The sequence below is a fragment of the Monoraphidium neglectum genome (genome assembly GCF_000611645.1).
Source record: "Monoraphidium neglectum strain SAG 48.87 unplaced genomic scaffold scaffold00979, whole genome shotgun sequence".
Lineage (NCBI taxonomy): Eukaryota > Viridiplantae > Chlorophyta > Chlorophyceae > Sphaeropleales > Selenastraceae > Monoraphidium > Monoraphidium neglectum.
In genome coordinates, this window is record NW_014012649.1 from 2,635 (window position 1) to 13,475 (window position 10,841).

The window sequence follows — 10,841 nt, forward strand, 5'->3', positions numbered from 1 at the left end:
CACACAACCAAAAAGCACCTGAGATTCACCGCTTCCTTTGTACTGGTAAGAAAAGCGAGCTGCAACTTCACAAAACTGGCGCCGTCCAGCCGCATGAAGAAATTGTTTGCTGCGCCGTTGAAAATTGCTGTGCAGCGGTTCAATCGTTTGGACCTGAGCGCATGCATAAGCTGCAACAGGTCTGGTGGGGTGCGCGGCCGCGGCTCGTCCAGAGCACGAACTTCAAAATATTCGCGTGCGAATAATGATGAGCGCACGGCGAGCAGTTGGCGCGGCCGCCCTGCATGCATCGTGCGTGCGCTTTCTGCACGCGCGCGAGCCTCAGCCGCGTGGCACGTGGAACCTGCAAACGGTCATGGAAGGGGTTCAGGGTGGTGGCCGGGCTGCGCTCAGCGAACAGCACCGCGTCGGTCCAGGTCAGCATAGATCCGGCCCCCAGCCGTTTGCGCATCAAGCCAATGATGGCCAGCAGGGAAGCGTGGGCCAGGCGCGCTGCAGAAGGACAAATGACCGCGCGTAACAACCCAGGCCCTCACCCGTCGCGGCCACGGCCATGGATGTCCCCTTTCCAGCCCTGGGCGCCGGTGCTCGGCTGCAGGGGGCAAATCCAGCGCATGGACATGCGGGGGCAGTCAAAGGCCGCAGGGGGTGCGTGGAGGGGGTGGGGGAGCTTTGCTTGCCCCTTACACGCACGTGCTTCAATCCCTGTACTCCTGACTGGATTAGCAGGGCCGTCTGCCGCCAGGACGACAGGGGGGCCCCAAAATTCTCAACAGTCTCGCAGCCCTCTAGGTGCAGCCGGGCCCCCAGGACGCCGCCCGTAAACTCGCATCCCGTACCCCCGGCTTCCACGCGCAGGCTCCGAAGCTTTTCAAGCAAAGCCACAACAAGCCCAGCTCCCAGCTGCAACTCACGTTCTCGTCATCCTTGCTGGCGAAGTTCTTGTCCATCACACCCTTCACGGCACCCTCCACGTAGCCCACGGCCTAGTGTTTGGATTATGTGCGGGAGGTCAGCACGCGCGAGGCAGGCGCGCGAGCTGGCTCTGAGAGGTGCACCAAAATGCAGGCAGGCATGGACCTTCGATACGGGCTCAATGGCACCGTGCCACGTGGCACGCAAGTCGCTGGGGAGTGCCAGCAACCGACGCACGAGGGTGGCGGGGCAGCGAATCCGGGAAAGCAGGTGCGCGCCGGGAGCCCCACCCCACCTCGTTGCCCCTGCCCTCGGCCACATCACTCGCGGCATCTACAGCGTCTGTTGTGGCCTCCTTGGTGGCGGCGGCGGCGGCTGAGAACCCGTCCTTGAAGGGGCGGCCCTTGCCGTGGTGGTCAATGCGGCCGGTGAAGCCGCTGCCCGTGCCTGCCCAGTTGCCGTTGGGGGCCTGAGGGCGTGGGGTGGCGGCCGCGGGGTCAGGGAGCATTAGTTTGCAGAGATTGCAGGACCTTGAGGACAAATCTTGTTGGGCAGAGCAGCGCGACGTGGGTGAGAGGTCGCCAGCGTCAGATGGAGTGCCATGTCATCGCCATGGTGTGGAGTTTCCCAGCAGATCCGTCCCGGCCCGCGCACATCATCCTTCGGGGGACTGAAGATGCGCACGAAGCCCTTTGCAATGTCATCGAGCATGCCTGCCCTGACGTGCACGGCGCAACGCCGCGATGTCGGTGGACGCGGGCGCGCACAGGGCGCCTTGCAGAGGGCGTGGGAGCGCAGGGACAGCATGATGATCGAGGTGAGATGTGTGTGGGTCTGAATTCGTTCTTTCGAGGGCCCGTCAGCGGCTGGGTGGCTCGCCAAGGGGTGTTCCGGGGGTGAGGTTTCGGTGATCTGTTGCCGGGGTGATTTATGAGCGCTAGGTGGAGGTTGTATGATATGTTCAAGCAGTGTAAATTTGTATGCTATGGCGCGTGATGTTGTTGGCGCAATAAGTGGGCGCAGGTGTCGAGCTGGAACCTCGACCACCGACACGACTTCATTTGCCACTTTACTACCTGAACAAGCAAGCTCGCATAGTGTATATTTACAAGACGTAGGTGAGATCCAGGCTGTGGCAGCGACGCACGCCGCTGCAGCGCTGATGCACGGGTACCGGTAACACACTGGCAACCTGCCGGTAGCGGTGCACTACCACAGCCAACGCAGCATGGACAAAGAAAAGTCTAAAAAGAAAGGCTCCAATAGACGAAGCATGCGGCGCGCCACGAGGCGCAAGTGCATAGATGCCAGACGAACGGTTGACAACAAAAGATGGACGAGGGATGCAATGGATGTAGACTGTGTGGGGGGTGGCACAGCCAATCCAAATGAATGGTGATGATACAGCCATCAGCAGACATGCGCGGTCGTGAGAAAACAAGGGACTGGTGGAAAACCCCCCAGCCCATGCGCGCGCGCATACGGTTGGGGGTCTGGTGGAAAACGACAGGCCCCTCTCAGTCCCTGTGGTCGCAGAGCGCTCCGGGCAGCCGCGCGACGACCGCGCGACAGCCGCACCCACCCCTTATCCTACGCAGGGCGGGAACCAGGTGCCGTCGATCTGCATCCCATACTGTATGCTGCGCTGCACGTACGACTCAAAGGACCGCGCGCTCTCCTGCAGCTTGGCTGCAGCGTCCTTGTTCAAGGGGTCCTCAGGGTTGGGGTCCTGCGCAGTGGGGGCCGCAAGTGTTTGGGGCGGTGACCAGGCGTGGTGTGGGTGTTTGGGTGGGTAGGTGATTGGCATACGAGCAATTTCTGACACATGCATGAGCGCATGCACAGACAACCTCTGCTCCCGTCCCCCCTCTCCCTCTTCCTTTCTCACACACACATGCACACACACACTCTCACACACTCTCACGCACATGCTCTCCGTCCCTCCCCCCTTTCTTGGGTGTGAACACACACACACACACACACACACATAAACAGAAACACACACGCACGCGCGCGCATGCTCTGGCATGTGTTGGAGTAAAGCCATGCATTCACACACCCGCATGCACCCACCTTCCCATCCACGCGTGCACAGGCACAAACACACATGCACGCACACACACACACACACACACACACACACACACACACACACACACACACACAAGCACAAGCACACACACACACAAGCACAAGCACACACACATGCGCATACACGCATGCGCGCACACACGCCCCCACGCCTCACACGTGCGTGCTCAACGCGCCCACCAGGAACAGGAACTGCAACCCGTACACGACGCTGCTGATAGAAAGCACCGGCTTCCAGTCCTCCCGCAGAATGTTCAGGCAGATGTTGCCGTCCAGGTCGATGTTGGGGTGGTACACCTGGCCGCGACGCACGCGTGCAGGCGGCAGGAGACTGGTGAGAACGAAGAACGGCGTGAGAAGCAGCGCCCGCCTCCCAAGTTCACGGGCGACGGACGGCCGCGCAGTCAGCAACTGTCGGAGGTGTGCCGCGCTGCAACTGCTGAAGGCTCGCAAGCCACTACATGCGGCTGCCGCTCGCTTGCACCGTGGCTAATTGCACTCGCATCTTTGCGCTCATGGCGTGTGAGCAATGTCTGGCACGCTAGCTTGCGTGGCTGGAATGCGCCCGCGGCCACGAAGTCGCACCTTGGTCTTGCATTTGACCTTTGGTGCATCGTACGGGTAGCTAGGCGCAATGACAAAGTCAAACAGGAATTTCCCATTCCTGCAAGGCAGGTGCATGTTGACGTTTATGCTTGGTTGCCCCAAGAACGCAGGGATCCATACAGCATGCGCAGCGATGCGTGCTACGAGGCACCACGGTGCCGCACACGGCTGCGGCAACCTGCCTCACGCACCTGTACATGCCCTCGTCTGCCCTGATTGATATCTCAAAGTGCATTGGCTTCTCCTTGCCCTCAGGGAAGTTGATCTTGATGTTCCCAGGCAACTGCAGCTCCGTGAGGTCTACGTGGCGCGGAAGGGCAGCGTCAGACAGCGGATCGCTGCTGTATAGCAGAGCACATACAAACGCGCACCTTTTTGAAGGCGCAGCTCTCCCGCGGACTGCTTTGGCCTCCCAGAGGCCGCTGCCGCGGCCTCTTTCTTTTGCTTGTCCTGCGCATAGAACAATCAAGAGATTCACTTATAGACTGCAGCGCTGAGCACCAGCCGAGGCGCGCTCCAGGGCGGGGACGCGGGTGCCTGCCTTGACGCTGAAGAGCTTGATCATTTTGACTGCTCCTATCTAAACCCCGTGCCTCTTCCGCCTGTTCTGTCGTGCAACCAGGTTGCGCGGCGTGCTAACTGCGCTGATGTGGTGATCTCACAGTAGCGCGCTGCCTGAGAAAACCAGAAAGCGGTGCAAATTGTCGCGTTACCACCAATCACAGCAGCTAGACTGCCTCACAAAATGGCTGCATGCATGCGGGGTCAGCAACAGTCACCAGTGCTGCCCACGCAGCTGCCGCCGTCACCTGCACGACACTGGCACGCCGCCCTGCCTACTGTGGCCGCGGCACCGCTGCCATTGCATTTGGCTCGAACCCCGTCGCCATTGCTGCAACCTGCGATAGGCCCGCCAACAGGCCGCTGGCCGCACCAACCGCTGCACGCCGAATGCCGCGGCGCTCCCGATACACGGAGAAGGCGACCAGCGCCGCCGCTGCCGCACCGCCAGCAATCTGCCATGCGGGCACGTCCTCTAGGTGCAGCAACCTGAGTGTGTCCTGTAAGGTTGCAAGAGGCCGCACGAATGGATGCTTGGTCTGGGTGATAATGGGGTAATGTGACGCTTGGGGGGAGGGTTGGCGGGGGCGTGGGGGGTGTTGGTACATCAGGGTGCTTGTCATTTGGGGGGTGCATGTGGGGGCCTCCTGGATTCATGGGCGTCGAAGAGCTCCGCGCCAATGCATTGCATGCTAGAATTGGCGGCGTCCACATCTTGCGCAGCAACATGGATTGGCGGCATGCATGCTTGGAAGCTGTGCGCCCTGCTTGCACGCGCTGCAGTCCGCGACTGGATACTCCACTATACCAAGACCCGTTGGCCACCCCAGAGCATGGCACGTTTCAGAACTTCCGTAACACCGCCGCCCCCACCTGCACCACAGGCGCCGCTCGAAGCTGCCCGGCCCGCTCCACCGCCCACGCCCACGTGCGCGTGGCCACGCCCTGCTGCTGCTGCTGGCCCCCCTCGCCCTGGCCCTCACCGCCGCCCCGCCGGCCCCCAGGCCCAGCGCCTGCCGCATGCGCTGCAGCTGCGGCACTGCCAGCTGCAGGCAACGTTGGAGGAGTCGGCCAATCATCTTCTATCTCCTCAATCTCGCCAGTAACGGTAAAGAACTGCCCCGGCTGCCCCAAGCCCCCCTCGGCCCAGCCTGCCGCCGCCGCTGCCACGCCGCCACTGTTGCCGTTTGACGGCTCTGTCAATCCGCCGCTCGGTCCTGCCTGCTGCTGCTGCTCCCGCTGCTGCTGCTCTCGCTGTTCTGAACAGCCGTGAGCAGCCGCCTCCGTATCTTCCAACTCCGTAAGCAGGAGCTAAGGGCGGGCAATGGAGCGCATGCGGACGCAGCACAGAGGGGTCATGAAGCAAGTGGCTTCGCTGCGCTAAAAAACATCAGTTGATGGCCCTGTAAGCGCTGCAACATCCTGTACTCAAGCGCAAGGGTGGCATATGCGATCGGCAGGCATCCCCAGCAAACGCCGCACACCTGGCGCTGCCCGTCCGACAGCCCCGCCCCGCCGGCCAGCAGCCACGCGCGCGCCCCGGCGGCGTCGCCGCACGCGCCGCGCAGCACGCGGACCGCGTACAGCCGCGACAGGGCCAGGTGGTCTTCGCTCGGCAAGGGGGCGCCTGGCGGAGCATAGAAGTGGCGCATGGCACTGGTATTACACACGGACGCGTCACGTGGTGGGTGGCCGCGACGGCGCGGGACACACCGCTCGTCAAATGATGTTGTGAAAGTGGTTGAGTGTGCACTGAGCGATGACGGTGCCGTTCAGACAGGGGCGGCGCGAACGAGCGAGCCCCTCCCTGCAGTGTGGCCCCAATCTGCCCCTCTTCGCTCCTGCTGCCCCACACCTGCAGCCTCGCTGAGGCGGGCGGTATACGACCCCAGCACGGCGCGCGCCGCTGCACCAGCCTCCATCTCGAGCGCGATGACACCCCTGTTAGAGATGGAGGCAGAGTGGGGGGGGTCTGGGTAACAGCGAACCCTGGCCACAAAAATGTGGCAAAGCAGCAGACTGGCGGGGGCACGCGAGCGAGCGCGCTGCCCTATCAAGGCGGGCTGCACGCAAGCCAAACGCCAGCAGCTGCACGCCAATGAAAGTTCCTGATTGAATGGAGGCTGGTGCAGCGGCGCCTGGAGCCAAGCAGGCCGCGTGGGAGGGTTGCGGGCTGCGTGCGAGGCGCTCCGTCGCGGCGGCTCGCTGCATCGGCCAGCCGTACACATGCGCCCCGCCGCACCCACCAGAGCAGAATCACTGTCACTGGCAGGCTCTGCAGGTCTCGGCCATAGAACTGGGATGCCTCTTTCAAGTCAGTCAGCCTGGAAAAGGTTCGTAGCCAAAACGTGCAGTGACGAGACTGGTCGGCAATTGCAGGCAACTGACTCGGAGACGGGGCAAAGCGCCGAGTGCCATGCGGGCGCATGCACATACCCCGCTGCATGTGATAAACCACTCGCGGCGCCGCATCACGCACCTGCCAGCATGGAAGTCGACTTGCAGCAGGACATAAAAAGCACGTGTCACGTCCGCCAGCGCAGCGCCTTGCTGCGCTAGCACTTCACTGGCGCGGCTGCGCGCCTGCAGCCACTTCCCGGCGTGGAGCGCCTCCTCTGCCATGTCCACTGTCCGAGCTGCCTCCGGCACTGCGCTGGGCAACGCCGCGGCAGCTGCTGCTGCCGCTGTCGCCATCGCCGCGTTTGCTGGGCCACTGCTGTGCGCCGCCCGGTGTTGGTGGTGTGTGCCGGATGCCCGTGGAGGTGGCACGTATCCAATCTCTGGCTTTGTGCGAGCGTATAGCGCACGTTCCGGGAGGGCGCTCCGCAGGGCTTTGAGGCCGTGCTCTGACGTGTTACGAGATCGTCCGAATGCGGTGCAGTGGAAGCACGTATAGACGAGCAGAGATACCAAACGAGACAGAAACTCGTCAGCGGCGCCCACCCCGAGCTCTTGGGTCACGGCGTCACTGCTACTGTAGTGACTGCAACAGCCGAACTGGCCAGGGTCTGTCAGTGCGTTGCGGGCCATCACGGTGGTGTGCTTGATCCTGCGCTGGGGCTCACAATCGCGCGTGCGTTACAACACGCTTTACGCGCATACTTGCAGTTCCTGACTGCCATGAGGCCCTGGCCCCCAGCACAATCATCAGCATAGAAGCAGACGCGCACGACGCTTCACCGGTAGGCGCCCGCAAATTGTTCCGGCACGGACAGGCGCCGTGCAACATTCGACTTTGTGATGTGAGGTAACGCACGCATGTACAAAATTTTCTGGTGACGATTTACGCGTGCTCCACATCTGTGCAGTTCTGCGGCTTCCAACGTCGGACAGTGCGGTTTGATAGAACATCGCACCCAGCAGGGCAGGGGGCCTCCTGTTAAGGCTCGCAACCAAGCGCTCCCCCAGCCCCGCCGTCACTCCATGCCCAACCCACGTCCACTCCCGCTCGCGGGCAACGGGCTGCCACACGCCCGTCATGCGCGCGCCTGCTGAGTCACCCGTCCACGGGCCGCCTTGCAGTCTGTCTTGTGGGCCGGCCAGTCCAGCCGCTGGCACTCCACCTGTGGCGGTCAGGCGTGCGACACCGACACAGAGGCTCAAACCGCAGCCCATACATATGGTTCAGGCAGCATTTTTAAAATGTCAGTCCTACGACACGGGTCCCATGGTGATGAGACGATGCAGTGAGCCATCCTGCCCTCCAGCCCCGCTGTCACGCGCAGTGCCCAATCTTTGATTTCAAAGAAAGCCTCCAATCATAGCGCTATACTAGTCGCAGACAGTGAGCTCACCGAGCAGTACTTTGCCATCCCACCACAACCTGTGCACGAGCGCAGCTGCACGCCGTCGCCCTTGACCTTGCCGCAGGACGAGCACCCCAGCTGCGGCTGCAGATGCTCCTGCTGCTGCTGCTGCCGCCGCTGCTGCTCCTGCGTGTGCACAGGGGGGTGCGTGCAAGAACTGGCAATGACAACTTTTCCTGGTCACTGCTGGCATCAGTTGAGGTTGTGCAATCATTCCATCACTTGAGCACGCCAAGGGGGAGGGGGGTGGGATGATTTTGGTCCACCAACATCAGTGAAAGCCAAGCCCTGCCCACCTGATTGTTGCTGCTGGTGCTGCCTCCGCGGGGCTGTTGGGCCGCCCTGACGCTGCAGGGGTCCACCGGCGCCGCGCCATCCGGCTGCAGCACCTTGCGCCGCAGGGCCTCCTGGGTGGCGCCGGCCTCCTCCCTGTTGCAGGCAGGTGGTGTACACCACGCGCATCGTGCAGTTATGGGGGACTTTGAACATACAAGCCAGGAAGCCATGCCAGGAAGGGCTGCTGTTGCCAAGTGCTGCATTACAGTGCAAGGAGGTCTTAGATATCCAGGACCGCCAGACACGAGCGCGAAACGCATGCGAGAGCAGACAGGGCTCAAATGAACCATGGGCTGTGCCTGCCCGGCGGGGGCATTTCAGGAGGTTACGGCTTGCCCTGCCATTGTATGGATGGTGGTCAACTGGTTTCGGAGTATCAGAAACTTGCCAAGACTTGACGGATGGAAATCCCACCTTTCGCGATCGACCACCTCAACAATAGCAGGGTGGCTGGAAACGTAGTCATCCACCGCCTTCAGCATGACGCCGGTCAGTGATGGGTGGAAGCTGCCCGCTTCCACCTGGGTGACGCCGGCCGGTGCCGGCCCTGCCAATGCATTGTGGATGCATGGGCCAGTGTGGGACAGCTGACGCGCCAAGGTGTGGCAAACACTCGGAAAATGCAGCCGATGAATGCGGCGGCCCACGTGAAGACAAGGGGTCCTGCAGATTGTCACGCCAGCAGTGCGCTTGATGAGGTCATGCTGACATCACCCACCTTCCCGCAGAAGGTCCTGGGGCAGGGGGTTGCCGACCCATGCCCAGCTGCGGACCCACTTTGGATCCATGCCTGTAGGGGGGTGAAAGCACATCTGCAGTTGAGACGTGAAGCCTCGCCTCGCATGTTGTGTGCCAGGACCGATGTTGTTTCACACCTTGGGGCCTGCCCCCAGCTGCCCACGCTCGGCTGTGAAGCAGCAGATGTGCTTAGAACCGCCTGCTAGTGCGCATGCCCTTATTGGCAAGCCGTATCGCAAGGCGGGAGGCCTTGGGGCTGACACCTGGCAGCCGACGCACTCCGCACGGTCAGGGGCGGCATCAGACTCCCCACAGCGCAGCCTGACACTGCACGCAAGACCCAAGCCAGGCCGTGTGCATACAGACGCCAACGCGCAAGCGCAACGCGGCCTCGCAAGTTTGGGGGCCTCGTTGCTCCCGAAAACCATCCCCCAGGACCCAGGACGAGGGTGCTGCAGGAGTCGTGCGCACGACCAACATCACGCGCCGTGCTCGCACTAGCGAGGCAGGAGGCACACCCCGCCATGCGCACCCAGGTACGTGGCCAGGCAGAAGAGTTCGTGCGCGCGGTGGGCGGCCACGTGGTTGCACGAGCCGGTGGCCTCGATGACAATGAACCGCTTCGTAGTCATGTCTGGGCAGGGCAGGCGCGGTGTGATTCATTTCGTTGGACCAAGGACGCGCATGGTGACCGCTTCCAGTGTGACCAGCTGGCGCTGCAAAGCTGCAAAGGGATGGTGCGACAGGTGCGCGCATGGGCGCGTGCATCCACGAGCCGACGGCTGTGGGGCCAAGGGGGGTAATGCTGCCCTGCAAGCGGGCGGCCCGGCCGGCGTCTACACGTGACGCTGATAAGCTGCTGAGCCTCTGAGTGCGCCCCCACGCGCGGGAGGCCCGAGGCAAGCGTTGCTCGTGCAGAGCTGCCTTTGCAGATGAATGCACCTGAGAAGACGAGGTTCCCTGACGGGAGGTCTTCCGATCGCTCCCCCACCTGCCAGCGAGGCATCGCACCGCAGGGGTTGCACGGCTGGATGTCAGAGAGTGTGGGTCAGGCGCGCACCAATCGCGGCCATGGGCGATCAGGGGCGAAGGGCAACCTCTGCTTGCAGCTCGAAGCTCGTCAGCTGGCAAGGCGTGCATGCTTGCTGGCGCATGCGCCTGAGCGTCCCAACACATGGGCGTGCGACAAAAAATCCAAAAAGTCTGTCACCGCGCCAGCTGTCGCAGCAGGCACGTCCCACCTCTCACGTCCGTCTGCAGTTGCGCCCCGAATGTGCACATACGTCCCCCCCCTTCCAACGCACGCTGGACTGCGTGTATGCACCTTCACTCCTTCCGCTCCTAGAACCCTAACCCCCTGCACACACACACACACACACACACACACACACACACACACACACACAAACACACACACACACACAAACTATACACGCCTGCCAGTGGTACATGATGGCCCGGAACCTCTTGTATCCACGCTCCCCCTTCTCCTCATTGTCGGGCAGACCAAGGATTGCCACCATCACAGCCGCCGCCTGGTGCGGGGTTCCCAGGGGTTGGGGTTGGTCAGCAAACCCAGAGACTTTGGGGGATGGGCACTGCAGAGGAGGCGCCTCAGATTAACACACAAGGCGAAGGATGGGGTGCTTTGTTGTTGGCGGAGAGTGTGTTTTTTGGAAGCATGCGCGGGCGTTCGCATCACCACAAGGCTGCACGAGCGGGCGCCAGCGCTTTGCACTTTCGCATGCAGCTCGTCTGTGAGCCCCCGGCAGCACAGTGACCGCGGGG

The 10,841-nt window shown here is 62.4% G+C and overlaps 3 protein-coding genes across 3 annotated transcripts; all 3 read right to left on the reverse strand.

Moving 5' to 3' along the window:
* Positions 1 to 321: 321 nt before the first annotated feature.
* On the reverse strand, positions 322 to 4,177 carry MNEG_6166 (hypothetical protein; the record flags this gene model as incomplete). The annotated part of the gene is made up of 9 exons (XM_014045356.1): positions 322 to 343; positions 537 to 592; positions 915 to 986; positions 1,211 to 1,384; positions 2,510 to 2,644; positions 3,187 to 3,303; positions 3,592 to 3,670; positions 3,804 to 3,912; positions 4,114 to 4,177. 9 exons carry the CDS (start codon positions 4,175 to 4,177, stop codon positions 322 to 324), a joined length of 828 nt encoding a protein of 275 aa, XP_013900810.1.
* Positions 4,178 to 4,448: 271 nt separating this feature from the next.
* On the reverse strand, positions 4,449 to 6,867 carry MNEG_6167 (hypothetical protein; the record flags this gene model as incomplete). The annotated part of the gene is made up of 6 exons (XM_014045357.1): positions 4,449 to 4,673; positions 5,047 to 5,484; positions 5,658 to 5,800; positions 6,029 to 6,114; positions 6,420 to 6,497; positions 6,653 to 6,867. The coding sequence occupies 6 exons, from the start codon at positions 6,865 to 6,867 to the stop codon at positions 4,449 to 4,451; spliced, it is 1,185 nt and encodes a 394-aa protein (XP_013900811.1).
* A 782-nt stretch (positions 6,868 to 7,649) lies between these two features.
* MNEG_6168 (hypothetical protein) lies at positions 7,650 to 9,685 on the reverse strand (the record flags this gene model as incomplete). The annotated part of the gene is made up of 6 exons (XM_014045358.1): positions 7,650 to 7,736; positions 7,968 to 8,105; positions 8,276 to 8,408; positions 8,730 to 8,862; positions 9,034 to 9,105; positions 9,586 to 9,685. The coding sequence occupies 6 exons, from the start codon at positions 9,683 to 9,685 to the stop codon at positions 7,650 to 7,652; spliced, it is 663 nt and encodes a 220-aa protein (XP_013900812.1).
* Between the last annotated feature and the right edge of the window lie 1,156 nt (positions 9,686 to 10,841).